We start from the raw sequence: 17,244 nt of genomic DNA, 5'->3' as shown, positions 1-17,244 counted from the left end.
ATGGGGCGGTACTCGGGGAAGACGTGCCGCCTCATCTTCATGCTGGTGCTCACCGTCGGCTTCTTCGTGGCCGAGCTGGTGTCGGGCTACCTGGGCAACTCCATCGCGCTGGTGTCCGACTCCTTCAACATGCTCTCGGACCTCATCTCCCTCTGCGTGGGCCTCTCCACGGGGCGCATCGCCCGCCGGAGCCGCCGGGGCCCCCGCGCCACCTACGGCTACAGCCGCGCCGAGGCGGTGGGGGCCCTCAGCAATGCCGTCTTCCTCACTGCCCTCTGTTTCACCATCTTCGTGGAGGCCATCCTCCGCCTGGCCCGGCCTGAGCCCATCGATGATGCCCAGCTGGTGCTCATCGTCGGCAGCCTCGGCCTCGCCGTCAACCTCGTGGGGCTCCTCGTCTTCCAGGACTGGGGGGCCTGCTGCCGCCGCCGTCGTCGTCGGCCACCTGCCCCGTTGCCTGCTGCTGCCATGCTGCCGGCCATACCTGGCAGTGCCCCGACGGGGCAGACGGATGAAGCAGGTGCCTTTCGGCTGCATCCTTGCTGCCTCACCTCGCCATCCTCCTGTCCATCACCTCTCCCTGCCCCTCACACCCTGCCCCATCCCTCCCCGTCCCCGCTCTCCCTCCTGGTCGCTCTTGGCACTTGCCAAGCTGCCAGAGCCATCCTCTGGGCCCTTTTGGAGCCCCAAACCCCCCTGTGGGCCCTGGGGAATTTTGCTAAGCTCACTTGGACACCCACTGTGTCTTTCACCATGTACTTCACACCGGGCTACTGGGCGTCCCCTCGGGACTGGGGAGGGAGGCGTTGCTCAGAGAGCTGCTTGGCAAATATTTTGGCTTGTTTTGTTTATGTTTTTGTTTTTTGTTTTTTTCTTGTAATCTTTGAAATAAGTTGGTTTTGAGAAGGATGATGTTTTTTCTGTTTGTAGAACTTATACACAACACAGCGTTTCTTCTTTGAATGCAGGTGATGCACCAAATGACCAAAAAAGCCCTGGAGAGGGGCCTGAGAAGAAAAAAGAGAGGAAGTCTGAAGCCTTGAACATCAGAGGTACAGCATGGGAGTATACTGCTAATACTATATTGACTTTAAACGCTTTCTGGTTTCCATTTCAGATTTTTTTTTCCCCTCAAATATCAGTAAGAAATAGAACAAAAGCGCAGGACTTTTCTGTGTATATGGACCCAGTTATCTTTAGCAGAAAGGTTTTGGTTGTATGAAATAGCATAGATGATAACAAAATAGTGTGATGCTACTTTGGCTCCAAGTGTGTTTACATTTTGATTGTAATTCTTTAGAAGAGTGCAGCTGAACTTTTTGGCAAGGAGACAAAGCCTCTTGCACTAAGCTCAGGTCGCTTAAAGGCCTTATAGGAAGGTAAATCTGGTATCTGTCTATGAGGCGCTTCTTTAAGTGTCACTGCTGTAGCAGTGGAGCAGTTTTCAACTTTAAAATGCTTTTGGGCAGAAAGCAGAACTTCTTTAAATCCCAAGGTTAACCATGTTTTGTAGTCAGCACGAGGAAAAAGGTGCTGAAACTGGTGCTTCAGCACAGTGTTTTACCAGGTCCTTGAACTGTGAACCTGCCCCTGAGAGAGTCTGTGACAGTATCAGCCCTTATTACGTTGTAGTTCGGCAGGTCACTGCGTATCTGCAGAGTGAAATAAATTATCCAAGTGTCTTTTTCCCTCTCTGTGTAGGTGTTTATATGCATACACCTTTACATACCTATTCTGAGCAGAGCCAAAAGCAGATATCTATCAGTATATTAAACACTGAGTTTGTCCCTCAAGGAAAGGGCTATCAGAAACCTGAAATGGGATGGTAGTTTCAGGCTTCTTATGGCCACCTATCAGCACCTGGTATTCCTCCAAAGTTGTGTCTGTTGGCATCACATGAGTTCAGCTTAAAGAGGTTGACATGGCAGTCAGGCACCTGGGGTTTTTTTGGTGTGTGTCTGTCTGCCTGTCTTTCAAAAGTGTTTTCAGACTTGGACAAATGTGTCTGTCAGGGAAGACACTTTGGAAATCAAACCATGTACCAGAGCTACAACACTTTCCTGAATGTCTGTAAAGGGATGTCACTGGATATTATGGCATTATAGTGGTAAGATTACTGGAGCAGGAAAAGCAAACTGTCACTTTCAGGAATGGAGGAGAGAAGGGTAAGAAACCGATGAGTATTTTTTAGGGAAAGCCTTACTTGCCTGAATGACAATGCTTAAGCCGAATGAAACTTTCAAATATGTCTGAAGGATAAGGAGTTTTGTATCAGTTATTTTAAGATACCTGTCATCTTTAATTTTTAAAAAGAGACTTTTTCTCTATGTGCTACTTTTGCTTTAATCTGTCATCTTTGCAAAATCTATTTTTATTGTTCTTACAAATATTCCTTGCTTCTTCAGCCAGTGTTACAGATACATGGCTTTAAAATTCCGATTCAAAATCAGTGTTTTTTCTTTGCTGCGGTCAGTCAATTATATGGCTATATTTACTTCATAGTCACTTGACAAAAAATTTCTGTACATTATAGAATTGGAGCCTCCCTGAAAAACATAGCTGGACATAAAAGGATTGGCAGAGGAATTGGTTCCTCGATTTTTAGAAGTGGTAGGAACAGCAATCCAGTCATTCTGCCCGAGTTAATTACTGTAATGTAAAATTATCCTTTTTACTTCTTGAGCATATACAGAGTAGTTCCGACACAAGCTGTCGGAAATTATGTGATACCTATGGTCTTACCATACTGACTTTACTAAAAATTTATTTTTGTTTCTATTTTATAACCATAGCTTTAGGGGGTGTATAGAGAAATGGGTTCATTTCTGTCTAGGTCCTCATTATGTGATGTGTAACCAAGATGTACACAGTAACCATGTTAATAATGTAAAATAAGCATTTTCCAACTTCCGTATTCTCAATTCATAATTTATCATAATTCTGACATGCTTTCTTTTTTTTCTTAATTCAAAAGAAGACTTTCTGAAACATTTTCCTGTTCTTTTTAAGCTGTGCTCTCTAGTTAGTTGCTTTGGCAATTGCATCCTGCCTGTCCTTCTTGTTTGTGCAATAGCTGATAGCCCATGTTGAATTGGGATTATTTGTAAATGAAAAGGAAACACTGCAACACTGTTAGGAGGAGTAAAGGCCTGTGGGAGACTGCCAAATGGGGCAGAACATGCCTGACTCCAGCAGAAAGAGCTGTGCTCGCTGGAAGTTTGTACTTTCTTATCTGACCCAAGTGATTCGGAGGAACTCCAGTGGTTATTTCCTTCATTTCTCACACTGAAGATCAATCTTCATGCAAAGAGCTGGCAAGAAACAGCAGCACAGGCATGGCTCTAGGTCTAATACAGCATCCATCATCACCAAAGAGTCAAAAGTCTTTGCTGTGTTGTTAATGAGTTTCAGAGCCTTTTACAGCTTCTCCATCCCAGAGGATGTGGTAAAATGGGAGTGAAGCTCTTGAAAGTGCTTGTCATAGGGATGTTAAAAGGAGATGGTCCATTTTATTCTCTCACAGGCTCTGAATAAAAAGTATTGACAAGGAAATAAACTTCATAAATTTAGAGATGTTATGAATTAGACATGGGTTGGAATGAAATCTGAGCCTGAACAGTGGACTGACAAAACTGGAGTGCATTTGAGCAATGGCAGGAAAAGGGAAGATTATGTAAAGCTGTCAAAAAAAAAAAAAAAAAAAAAAAGGGAGTTCTTTGATTATTGTAATGTTATAGCAAGAAGACCACTTTGGTCATTGTAGTTGAAAGGGCAGCTAAAATGTGCTGTTACTAGAGCCTGTTTGGTGTCTTTACCTTTTGTGTAAAAACATGTATACATGTACCCAGCATTCCTCTCAATTTAGAGCTGTCCAGGCACATATTAGACTGTGGCATCCATGTGACTAACTCAGACCAGATGCTGATGTTTTGGGGACCTGAGGGCTAGTAGTGTTGGTAGGACAAAGTTTAATATGACTAGTAAGCAAGCTTGATCCAGAAATTGGAGTTTGGGGATGTTTGAAGCCATAGGAACGGGCTTATATTTCACTTAGTTAATTTTTCAGATTTCAACAGCGTCATAGATGCTGATGGAGGAGAATAACTGTTACTGGGGGTGGTCTGTGGCTCTCTTAGCTTCCACGGTAAAATGGATAGATTTAGTCATCAATTTTTAATTGAGTATTGAGATATAATGTGCCAGATTCTCTTAATAATCCGCAGGCATTTAAGCAAACACATTTTATGTTGCCATGGCATTGCAGTTGGACTGCAGTTGCTAGCATACCCTACATGTTTAATAATGCATCCCACTTAACAGCTGTGGTTCAGAGTTGGTATTTCCCTTGCTGTTTTGTTCTGAAAGCTGTTATTGAAAACTTTGGTTATGATGTTAGTGCTTGGAATATTGCATTTTTCATGTCAAGTAGACTTGAAAAATGCAGGTTTACTCTCCTCTTCTCCCTCCCCAAACAACCAACCAACCTGACAACAGCAACTCACTAATGGAAATTGTGCCATTTGTTTCAGGTGTTCTTTTGCACGTTATGGGAGATGCACTTGGATCTGTGGTTGTGGTAGTTGCTGCTACGATCTTCCATGTACTTCCTCTGGAGAATGCTCCATGTAATTGGCAGTGCTACATTGATCCAAGCCTGACAGTAATTATGGTGTTCATCATCTTGTCTTCTGCATTCCCACTTATCAAGGAGACCTCAACTATTTTGTTGCAGATGGTTCCCAAAGGTGTTAATATGCAACAACTGAGTAAGTCTGATTTGTTGTTGAAATGCTATTAATGTTAATGATATATTTCAATGCATATGTTACTTCTGAAATGACATGTTTGGATTTTTTACTCATAATAGCTCTAAATTCTCAAGAACCGTGAGAAATAGTCACATGCCTGTGTCCTAGCAACATGACTCAAATCTCTATGGATTAGTTAAAGCATGCATTTTGAGAATGTGGTACTCCAACAATACATCAAAAATACCAGGTCTTGAGCTGTTAATGCTTTGTGCAGGGTGCTTGTGACAGAAACAACACTGAATTACAATATTTCTGAACCATGCAGTGGCTTCTTCCAAAACAGCTTAGAAATTTCCATTAAGTTTGGTTACTTTTGTAGCTCTTGGCATTGTCCACAGTAGTTAATTGTGGGGTAGCACTGGTTATTTCTGGAATTTTGCCATGCTCAGGGCTAAAGAAACCCGAAGATGTGGGTCTTGGCCAAGGAAGTGCTGCTATAATGTTGTTTTTGTGAATGGCTGGTAAATGGCCGTTAGGAAGTCTGAGGGATGGGCTGAACGCAAAAGGAAGGGTGCTCTGCTCATGTGGCCATCTGAAGGCTGAACCGAAGTTTATTTATAAAGCTGTACTTTATAAAGTACAGCTCTTTTAAAAAGGTAGTTTGGAGACTACTGCTTTTGGATAGGGCTCTTAGTGGGAAATTTAGTAATTAGCCAGTACACCAAAGTCTCTAATATCTTTCTCTTGTGTCTTCCAGCTGACAGACTAGCTCATGTACCAGGGGTTAGCAGCCTTCATGAGGTACACGTTTGGGAGCTTGCAGGTGGAAAGAATATTGCTACTCTTCATATCAAGTGCCAAAACCCTACTGATTACCAAGATGCTGCTTATAAAATACGGAAGGTTTTCCACGAAGCAGGGATCCATTCTGTGACTATCCAGCCTGAGTACGTTGACCACAAGACCTCCCAGCTACTGTGCAGCTCACCCTGCATCTCAAAATCTTGTGACTCTCAGCTGTGTTGCAGTCAGCGGGAGCACCCTCTGGCTAAAACTAATGGCCATACTAAGAAAAACAATAGGTGCCTTTCTGCACAGCATAAAGACAATGGTTCAAGTAAAAGTGATATTGAAATCCCTATCGAGTACCCACAGGCAGAGGATGGCATTAAAAATGTGAAAAATTGTGGCATGTCTGATGACAAATCACAGTTGAGCAGTACACGACTTTAAGCAATTCCCTCTACTCTGTGTAATGTTTTCATAGAACAAACGTATCCTGGCTGGGAAGGGGGTCCTCAGTGGCTGTAGCTGAAGTTGGCGTGGCAAAAAGATTTCTGTGCTTTAGCTGTAAACCAAAACACACCTAAAACACCTTTGTATCTGAAATAAGGATTAATATTTCCATGAAGGGTGTTGCATTCATCTAAGATTTTTCTGATACAGCCTAACCCAGTTCCTTACCAAACTGTGTGTGAATTTCTGTTGTTAGAGTGGACGAGGTGTATTGCTGTCTGCACTGATGCTTGCAGTTAACGGCCAGTGGCACTGGGAATGAAACTCTGGCCTTTTCTGCTGAAGCGAGCTGTTCCTGAACGGGACTGAAGTACTGTATATTTATAAAAGACTTCAGTAGAGATGCTTTACTGATCCTTAAACCCCATTTTTGCATAGACAATTCATTTTTAACAGTGATGTGTGCTTCTGGCCAGTGGGGTTTGTGAATGAAATTAAAAGTGTCTAAGGGGGAAGGGAAGCACTCAGGAATTTTGACTTGCGTTGTTTTTTTGACTGACTCCTGTATTTAGGGACAGAGCAGAAGCTGATGTTGCTTCTCTACTAGTAATACTGGAGTCCTAGCCTAATCACAGATAAGTATGCTAAAGAATAGATCTCTTGTCATGAAAGCAAAGAAATACTTATTAATGTTGTCTGTACTGAATCTAGCAAGTGGAAATGCAGGCAGTCATCCAGTTAACTTTTATCTTGTTCACTGTTGTGATTGTACAACTCAGTCTCTTTTACTATTTTTTTTCCTTCTGACAATGGAAGTTATAATAGTCACGGTCTTAATTCATCATTGTGCAGTGTGGTTGCAGTATGTTTAACACTGAGTGTCTGTCATTATTCATGCTGAATAAATAAGCTAATATGTTTATTATGAACAGTTAAAATTCTGCAGTTCTATTCTTGAGACACAATTCAATATTGTATTAAGAAAGTCCCTTTAAAGTTTTATATGCAGTGTTATCACATAGAGGAAGCTTTAAAAAAAAAAAAAAAAAAGAAACACAACAAAAACCCAGCAATTTTTCCTTGTTTAGTCTTGATTATTTCTTGCTGATTTATTTTAAAGGTCTAAGCCTTCCCCTCTGCCCTGTCCCTTCTCCCCATGCCCAATGGTGTATTTCAAAGTGTATGTAGTGAAGCAGTTCCTTTATCTCTTTTCTGTGTGTTCTTTTTGAAAGCACGTAAGGGTGCTCTAAGGAAAACAAGATGATGTGCCCTGTCACCAGTGCTGGATTTAGATCAGGTCTGTTCTCCAAGTTTTTGGGAGTGGAAACCCACTGTCCAATCCACACTGCGTGTAGTGCTTAGCCTAAATGGCTATACAGACCAGATCCAGAAGCTTTCAAATACATTTTGCTGTCAAAAGCAGTCTTTCAATGGTCTGTGTGGCCTGGGCAGGTTATTTTATTCATTTATTTATGGGGACACCTCTTGTAAAATAGTGGTGTCTTTACACCAGTGACACCTTAAAAGAAAGGGAAAATTGATTTCCTGCTTGGGTTCGGAAAATACCAGGACCTCCTTGTAAGGCTGACTTGAAAGCAGCCAACTCCTTATTAATAAGGGCAATTATGTTAAGTCAATGAATATTAAAACACACAGCAGGCTGTTTTGCTGGTTGGAAAGTGGTATTTACTGAAGCAGCGATTGCAGTCTAAATAGCCTGTTTCTAGATATGTAGTTACCTTTTTGATCAGATCCTCAGGCGAATGAATATATTTTATAGCCTTCCATCATAGGTTTGTTGTATAAATAAACTATCTCTTAGTTTAATTGAAAACTGGATCCTCCAGACTGTTTGATTCTGTTGGCAGCAGCAGAGGTGAAAGCAGCAGGATCTTGGCAGTTATTGCACGAATTAATGTAAATCAGGAAACATTGTAAGAATTGCTCTCTCTTTTGAAAGCATGTAGCATAAAGTAATACAGCCCTTTCTTCTGTTCTCTTTGTCCTTATTTTCATCTATGATGGTGTTTTACATGTAAATAACAAATATATTTATAGGCTTTTTCAGAACTGGAACAGAAAACTCCCAAAATAAGAACAAAGTCTCTGGGAGAACTTGCTTACCAGATATCCTCTAAAACAAGCACCCTTTCATAATTATGCATTTGTGTCTTAAATCAGGTAATCTTTTTATATATACATTTTATTAAATGGCTGAAAGATGGAATGGCAGTATTGTTTACTCTGGAATTAGGGAAAACTAGTATGTGTAGCGTTGGGGCATTTGACAAAATGGACCATCTTTTTCTTTATCCTTCCAGTGTCTCTTAAAACTGTGCTTATCTATTTTTTAAAGTTTTTAAAAGTGTTGCAACATGAAAATACAATGAAGTAACATTCTTAAACTTTTTTACTTTTTTTTTTTTTCTTGTCTGGTTGAATGTACTGTAATTGTTGCCTGTGGATAAATAAGAAAATACCAGGGATTATAGAAACCTTCAGGTCTAGAAAACAAGCAGATTTAAAATTTGCTTTATTACTTAAGCAAGCAAAACCAACAGAGCTGTATTATTGATGAAGTGAACCTTCATTTTCTGTGTAGGGGCTTTCAAGGTAGCCAGCTAAGGTTTCTGACTCGGTATCCTTGCCTTCCTTTGAGTCCTGCAACAACAAGTTTTTCTCCTCTGTCTTAAGTGGGGCACAACTAAGCTCTACTGGGTGGCCCCTCTCCACTTCTGTAGAAGACACCATTCCACTCGGTGTCTGTTTCGTATTGGCTTATCTCCTTTCAGTTCTTGGCATATCTCTTCTAACTCTCTTGAAGTACACTCACTTTGTTTTGAAATACAGTATATTTCAGTATTTGCCCTTATCTACGGGCACTTGTTCTAAATTCAGTTTTGTAACATACTGCACTGTCATTAAAAGTCTCTTCTCTGGCCTCTTTAGCTTAGTTGCTTTTTCTCCCTGCAATTCAGTAATGTAAAATTTCTGATGATTGCAGATTGATTGTGCTAACCCTGTCCTCTTCAATGACTCCCTTCTGATTGCACCATTATGGCATTCAGTTTCTTTTGCAGTGGTTGCCCCCATCTGTCCATCACTGTCTGTAGCAAAAGAAATATGCTTAAAAGACAGGTGATTTTCAACCAACTGTCCAGTTTATGTGGCCCTCTGATCCATAACCAGTCATACATGTGACCCAGCTGTATGACAATGAAACATTTGCTAGCATTGGCAGGTAGTTTTGGAGCAAGAGTGAAATCTGGAATAAATTAACATGGCATTGAAAGTAAAAGGAATTTACTGGCCTTTATCAGTTGTGAGCCTTTCTTTAAAGCAAATTCAATTTTTTGTCACCTTTTCATGTGTTATTCTTTAACCAAAAGTGTCAATTTGATAGTTAATTTTCGCTTCTCCTGTGACTCTCTATGGCAGGTCTTGCCTTTGCTCTCCTGTGTAAAGAAAAATAGCTGATGTAGCTAGTATTTTTAGTAGTATTGTCTTGGTTTTACCAGGTTTTCAGTTGGCTTCCTTTTCCTTGTGTTCTTTGAGATACTTGTTTTGACTTGTGGTGCAACCTTGGTTTTTTCCTCTCAATGTTTTTCTTATTCTTTGTCTCTTCAATAAAAGCAGTATGGTTTTGCTAGCCTTCTGGTCACGGTGATGTACCTGTAATAGAGTTTAGAATACCTCTTTTATGCACTGGTTTAATTAGTGCACTCCACTTTATTGAAAGTCATCTGCTTTCTGGTTTAGCTATGTGATACACTTTAATACTGCAAACCACTTCTTGACCTTGTTTAGTTCTTCCTATTCTTTCCCCCTCCCCTACCTGATTATAACGCTTGCCATCCTGAATGCTCCCTTTTTTTTCTGAACTTTGAAGGGAATATACCAGCATCTGTATTTTTCCAAGGGGAAGTTCATCGCCCAAGGTCTATGGATGGCTTGATATGAGCTACTCCAAGGACTATTTTATGTTCTGTGATTTGTGTGGAAGTGTTGTCTAAGTAGTCATCCCTGAGGTATAAATTTCTATGTTTATATATATTTAAATTCTTTATAAACACTCCGCCCGAACCATCTTTTTAAAGAAAGTTAGTTTCTAAGCCTGAAAAGGTATAATGAAATCACTAGCGTTCATTAGTCATTCTTTAACACCTGAGAGGAAATTTAGATCACTAATTGGAAAGCAGATAAGAAGGACATTTCTGAAAAGATAATCCAAACACTATGAAGATTTCTATAGGTCCTACTACTTACTCTGCTGTACAGTGGAAGCACTTTCTATGTTAAATACTTTATTTGAACAGTGATACCTTGGTGTGAGGATGTCACTGTATAAAGTTGTTACATTTATGGAGTTGTGTTGCTTAAAAGTTTCCTTCAGTTTTTCTGTTTATTATGTGATTTAAATAATGTGCCAAAATGTAATTTCCATGATTATTGAATCAATGAATGGAAAAATCTCACTGTGGTTTTACTACCTATTAGTGAAAAATTACTTAAAGTTTTATGTACAGTTAAATTTTTTCAAAATTAAGCTTGAATGTCTTGTAAATAAAGTGTATTTTTAAATAAACCTGTTGTTCTGAGCTTGATTTATGTTAACAATAGGGAGCTTTTGTCAGTTTGGATAATTTTAAGACCTTTGTATGAGTAAATGTATGAGCTTGTTAATGCCAGTATTAAAACCGCACACTCCAGATCTTTTTCTTCTCGTCCTAAAGTGATGGTTTTTAACATTTATTAATCCAAGAATGACCTTGTCTATTTGAAAAGAAATCCCAGGGTCACTTGGGCAGCATTGCTGTGATGGTTTTTATGTACAACCGGTAAGAGTTAGTAACTGTTGGTTGTAACTGTAATGCTTACCATCAGCTCTCCAGAGAAGTCACTCCAGAGCAGCCCTGGGGTTTTGTGAGTGAACTTGTCTCTGCTAAAGTGTGGTCAAAATTTAACACCATTAAAGTGTGGTCCCTTGCTTTGATGGGTTTATTTTCTTCTTTTAGGCACAGAGACCAACTGGCATAGAAGAGCTTGCATCTATGCTGGTAAACACCATCTACTTCAGAAGACGGTGGTTCCATGCTGATGGCTAGTTGAGATTAGGTCCTTGACTCTGGACTGTGCCTGGGAGTGGCTTTGGGGAGCAGTAATTGCTGCATGCCAAAAAATGCTCGAATAGTTTACTAATACAGATGATCACCATTCATTGCTAGGCACCATTTAATTTGCTAATATTGATGAGCCCCTTGGTTCCTGAGCCTCTGCACCGTTTTGCAAGGTGGCAGTACCTGCAGGCAGAAAAGGAGACAAAGCTGGTGGTGGTTTCTTGAGGTCTGGGGCTGAAAGATTTCCTCTCTTTCCACACCTACGCTGTGCTGAGTCAGTGTGCAGGGCGAGCCGGGAGGGGAAAGGCTGCCTGGATCAGCAGTGCAGTCAGCAGATAATGCTATCATCGTGGCTGCTTGTATGGCTCTCGAAACAAAAGGTGCAAGACAAGTGGCACGTTCGATATGGCGCTGCACTTTGCTTACCTCCTTTCAGTCCTAGTACATTTTTTATTTTTTTTTTTTTTTAACATTCACTCATGTTTAATAAAGCTCTGTATCTTTTTAATCACATATTGCTGGCCACCCTGTTGTGAGGAGATGGAGATAGAACTATGTCAAGAGGCTTTAGGGTACGTATGGGAAAATGAACCCATAAAGACATTATGGTAAAGTCACTGAAATGGCACAGTAGGTCCAAAGCGTAGTGTAGAGAACGTTTTGTAAGTAAGGGATTGCATAATTCAAGAGGTAGAAAACAACTCCTTTTTCAATATACACCTTAAAAATAAATCTTGGAAAAAGCATCTAATGTGGATGAGCCGATTCCCCCAGTTTTAAAACAGAAGTACAACAGGTGGTGGGAAAACAGCACCTTGCTGAACAGCACTTAATTATCTATTTCTCTTTAAAATTGCTATATGAAGTAGGGATGGTAGCCTTTCTGTGTACCCCAGGTTCCTTTACTTGCCTAAATTGCTCACTACGGGGCACAGTCTGGCTGAAGAGCCCAGTAGTGCAGGGTCTAGCCTGTTCTAGGTCACCCACCAGCAGCACAGTACCTGCAGCTCTGGTGCTGGCTGTCGCATGCTTCAAACATTTGCACCCAAATGATTTTGGGGACACTGCCATCAGGGGATCGCATTTCTACTCGTGAACGTCTCTGGTACTGTGCAATTTCTAAGAGTGTGAGTGAGTGTTTGATCAGCCCTAAATTGTCTGTGTGTAGCTTAGTAAGTCACAGCAGAGGGAGATAATTAGGCCCCAAAAATAATTTGCACGGTGCTGAGCGGAGCTGCTCCCCAGCTCTTGCTGAGGAGCAAGAGTGTCCTGCTTCTCACCCAGCTTGCAGTGGTGGAACAGACCTGCCCTCGTGCTGTGGCAAAGGCATTTCATGCATCCCCCAGGATGAACTTCAGCTGCTGCTGGAGAAGGATTTGCTGAGGCTTTTGGAGAGGGAAGAATGGGAACCTGCACAGCTTCCTTGGTGGCCCCAGAAACTTGTTCTCTGAACAGCAGCTGTCTATTCAAGCAGTTTCTCACGCAATCCAGAAGTGGGCAGTGGAGTACACATCATCTTTCTGCCTCCTGCTCCTGGATACTTTAGGAGGAGGGAAGGGACTTACTTGGAAATGTATTGAGACATTTTTACAATTTCCCTTAGTTCCCATTGTCTCCAGATATGAACTTTTTCAATTGCTTGCAGCAACTCTAATTTGCCTTTGCTCTTCAGTAACAGAAATATGAAATCTGATCTTAACCAACCAGCTCCTTACATTCACAGTCGCAGTAAGTCCATCTACCCCTACAAGTAAGACTAGCCCTACTTATTTGCTAATAAGCTGGTGCTGTACATCTGCACTGAAAAGAAAGAAATAAGCAAAGGCAGAGATCCCGAGGTATAGTTCTCCTAACGGCTATGAAGTTCTACAAATGGGAAAAAGGATTACGCTTCCTCCTGGTTGTAAAGCAGGACACTGCTTCTCCAAGAACTAAAGTGATCATTTTGGTTAGTGGTTGAGCTGATGTAAAGGCTATCCCCAAAGCCTGCCTTCAGCAGACTGAGCATCATTCTCCTTGTGGTTCTTTCAGATTTGCCAGTCCAAGAAGGAAGGGATTCAGCTCCTGATGCAGGAATATGGGAGCAAATTATCTGGTGGTGGAAGCGAGCACAAGTGTGTTGGCTAGAAAGAAGTTCTGGCTGTTTTCACCAGCTGAAATTTTGTTCCTGTGCTCTGCTCTTCTCCATGTGTCAGGGAACTGGGCTGCTGGCACAGCAAGGAGGGGTTACACAGCAACTCAGAGGTCATATTAAGGGGAAGAAAACTTATTTTTCTGGCTACAGTGGTGATCTCCAGGGGCCATGGAGCAGTAAGGCAATGACCCCCCCCGCTGCTGACAGTGGTGCTTGTTATTATACATATATATATATATATATTACTTCTGGCAGAAGTCAAAGGCTTCTGCTAATGATGTTATATTTGCAACCCCCAACTAACACTGATGTTAAGTTTCCTTCTGAAAGACAAATACTGTCTCTCTTAATACTCTGTGTCCTGGCCAAAGAGTAATCATGTGAGGCGGCAGCAACGGGAGACCAAGGGGAACAAAGAGGAGCCTGGCTCACAGAGCTCTTTCAAAGTAGCCATTCACTTGGCCAAGGAGTTCGGCAGCTTGCCTGTGCCTTCTGTGAACTCAGCATCTCTCATACAGCCCCATGCCCGCCGCTGCATGGGTAAGGGTAACCTTCTTTGTATGGGGGACACACACACACACGCACAAAGCAAAAACTAGTCTGGGCAAATGTGGCCTCGGGACATGGAGCCGTAAGGGAGAGAGGGATGGAGACCATCTCTGTTGTAGGATGCAGCTTGTTTCCACAGTAAGTGCCAGCAGCAGCTCTGCTGCCTGAAAGGCAGTCAGCAGACAGGGTCTGACAAAATGGAGAAATGTCTTATATTTAACACACACACACGTGCACACACATGTATATGCATGTATTTATTTTTGCATGCACACACACGTGTACATACACAAACACACATATATCCTGAGTGTATGATACTGACTGTATATGACCATATTATCACTCAGCAAATGAGAGTTTTTGCTGTAGTCATAGTGCCATGCAAATACCGCTAGCTGGGTATCCCTGGTATCTTCTATCTGGTATATCCTTCCTGCTTATCACTTTGAAATTGGACTAAGTCATTATGTCAGAATTGCATAGTTGCCCTTTAAATAGTTGTGCATCTGCCTGGCAGAAACTGCCAGGGTCTAGTGGCAGGGGTTTGTGTGTATTTGGTGTAGATTCTGTGCCAGTAATAAGCACTGCCATGTGGATCCCAGCTGCACAAGGAGCTTTCTGCTGGGTAATGAAGTTGTATGAAGGGCAGAGGCATAATAAGTGGACTTTCCTTGTTGTGAGGTTCAAGCTCATTTTCCCTGCTGTTGTTGATCTGGACAGAGAGGAGCACAAAAGTCATCTTTAAAAGTTAGCTGGACATGCAGAGGGAGAAAAGAAGTGGGCATGGATGGCCAAATACAGCCAGTCCCCAGGGGGAAGTCCTCCTGCTGCTTTGTTTAGTGATTAACTGCTACTGCAGCGTGGTTTATGGCTGGCAACAAGAGCCATAAACTGACCAGCTCTTATCACCCCTCCTCAAGCATTCTGGGTCCCGCTCCACCCTGACTTTGGGGGCTCCAAACTCCAGCCCCTCCAACGCCTTTGATTATTTTCCTTCTACTTGCTCTTCTCAGATGCTTTCTCCCTTGTCACTCGGTGCCTCCCTAATCTCCTTTTTTCCTTGCCCGTCTGTCCAGGGCTGCCAATCTTTCCCTCACCAGCATGCAGCTGGCCACCTTGCGATTGCTGTTTTTCTGCTGGAGTCCTCTTTATCTTAGTCCTGGAAAAAATAGAAAAGGGAGGTGTTCAGAGCATCCAGGTCTAGCGTTTGAAAGAGCGGCCAGCTCAAAAACTAACTTTCTTTTTAGAGAACTGCTGTTCAATTTTATATCTAGACCTGAAGGTTGAAAATAGACTGCTGGCCAATTTTCTTTTTTTTTTTAATTGAAAACTATCGAGTGGTGTGTTAGAGTTTAGAAGGTTTGAATATGTGAAAACTCAGCTCAGTTACTGTGGCTAAGTGGAAGTGGTTTTTGATACTGCTACTACTAAAAACAACGTGAAAAGGAAAGGCTGTGGTGACTAGTTTCAGGCAATGTAGAGAAGGGGATCAATACGGAGCTAGCCTACAATATTGCTGCTTAAGGAAATATTTGTGAACCCTCAAAGCTTTTGTAGGAAACCATGTAAATTCAGGGGTACAGGAAGAATTTGGCTAGATCAAAATCCCTTTGCTCAAAACCATCCTTGAGGTCCTGCCCATCCTCAGCACTGACAAACCAACTCTTTTTTAAACCTAGTTTTCATCTTATTTGAGACTCATCTGGCTAGCCTGTGGCCTGACAGGGCTGCTGCAAGGCTGACCTGCCCTCAGCTTGTTCCTTTCTGCCTTTGCCACCTTGGTCCGCTGCCTTCCAACAGCAGTGCTGGGAGAAACCCAGAGCATCCTTCTGATGCGTCCTTCAAAAGCATTTTAGAGCACTTGGGGTGAACACAAAATCAAGAAGGATGTGCTTGTGTGTGTCTCATTCTCAATTTATTGTTTGGGGTGGGAAGGAGAGAGGGTGTTTTGGGTTCAGTTACCACAGAGATTTTTATGTGCTCTTTACTCAGAACTATGTGCTTATAGCATAGACCTCCTGACCCCTTGGGAACTGCTGCTGTCATGATAACGAGCAGACATTATGAGTTAATGCTTATAATAACATTGCACATGGTAAAAGATTTCCAGGGTTTACAACTTTGAACCTGTTATCCTATACCAGATTAATACAACTGTATTTACAAAAGTGATTACAAGGGTACTTCTTTTGAGCTTGGTAACTTTTCCTGTATGAATGATTAATCAATTCTGACTAATTTGACTGCCGTTTTTCTTTTTAAGGAAAGAAGTCTAACAGATCTTGAGCAAAGATTACAGGCACTTAAACTTTTAATCTGATTAATTTAAAATGAAATTCTGCTGATCTGAAAGACTGGTGATTCTACCTTCAATGAGTCCATGGGTATTGTAAGAGCTGTGGGACTGAACCTCATGAACCTCTACTGTGACACTCATCACTGCTGCTTGTTTAGCCTGGCTGAACCAATGCCTCTGTCCTCTCAGATTATTTTTTTTCAATTCGCCCCCTCCCCTCTGGGCTTTCAGTGATAAGACTATGTTAATGATGTTGAATTTTGTTTGCTCAGCTGAGCCTTGTAGAGATACCTTCTGAAGCCTTGTTTGACTATATACTAAGTATTAAATGTTTAAAAATGTTAATCTGCATAGAAATGTCCTGAAGTTTATTGCTCTTAATATTACTAACCATTCCTTTATTAGGAGAGCACTTGAGAACAGGTGAAAGTCAGAGCCCTGTTTTGCCAGATGTACTAGAAACATAAAATAAGTGGCACTTCTGAGCCTGAAGAGTTTAAAATGTGGGCCAAGTTCTCAAACTTCCTGCTAATTTGGGGATTTTTTTGGTGTGGGTTTGGCTTTTAGTTGGATTTGGTATGAGTAGCCAGTCTAGCAATAGTGAAAGCGATGTCAGAAGCACGTGTAACTTTTGCTTCTCTGTTGCTTTGTCTTGACTTCGGATTTAGTGATGTTAAGTCCAGTTACAAGTTAGTGCTTCAGGATTTATGCATGTAGTTATATTTTAATCAGTGAACTCATTGATTTCAGTTGTTCTATATATAGCTTATGCTAAGTAAAGAGACTAAGAAGTTAATGAGTCCATTCTTCAGCTCTGACAGGAGTGCTAAGGCTGACTTACAGTCCTGGTATCTATGTCAAGCTTTGTGCTTCACCTGTGGGTTCAAAAAGGAAGTTATTTGATCCCTGGTCCCAGGCCTGTGGCAGTCAAGGGATGATACCCTTCTGTAGATTTTGGGTTGTCAATATAATTCAATTAATGCTTTTCAAGAAATACTTCATGAAGTCCTCTGTGAAAGGCAAACACAAGCTGCCGGGAAACAATCTTTGCTTTTACAGAAATCATGCTGAGTTACAGTTGTCTGGGAGTATAGGCTCTATACTATCAGGAGGTTTAGTATCTGCATGAACCAGTTCCCTTTTTTATCTGCTTACCAC

At 41.6% G+C, this 17,244-nt stretch overlaps 1 protein-coding gene across 1 annotated transcript; it reads left to right on the top strand.

Moving 5' to 3' along the window:
• On the top strand, positions 1-5,984 carry SLC30A10 (solute carrier family 30 member 10). Its single transcript, XM_074168892.1, has 4 exons — positions 1-520; positions 969-1,052; positions 4,530-4,766; positions 5,509-5,984. Exons 1-4 carry the CDS (start codon positions 1-3, stop codon positions 5,982-5,984), a joined length of 1,317 nt encoding a protein of 438 aa, XP_074024993.1.
• The last annotated feature ends 11,260 nt before the right edge of the window (positions 5,985-17,244 follow it).

This window comes from Numenius arquata, chromosome 2 (genome assembly GCF_964106895.1).
Source record: "Numenius arquata chromosome 2, bNumArq3.hap1.1, whole genome shotgun sequence".
Taxonomy (NCBI): Eukaryota; Metazoa; Chordata; class Aves; order Charadriiformes; family Scolopacidae; genus Numenius; species Numenius arquata.
Note: the sequence above shows the minus strand (reverse complement) of the source record. Positions and strands in the feature narration are given on the sequence as shown.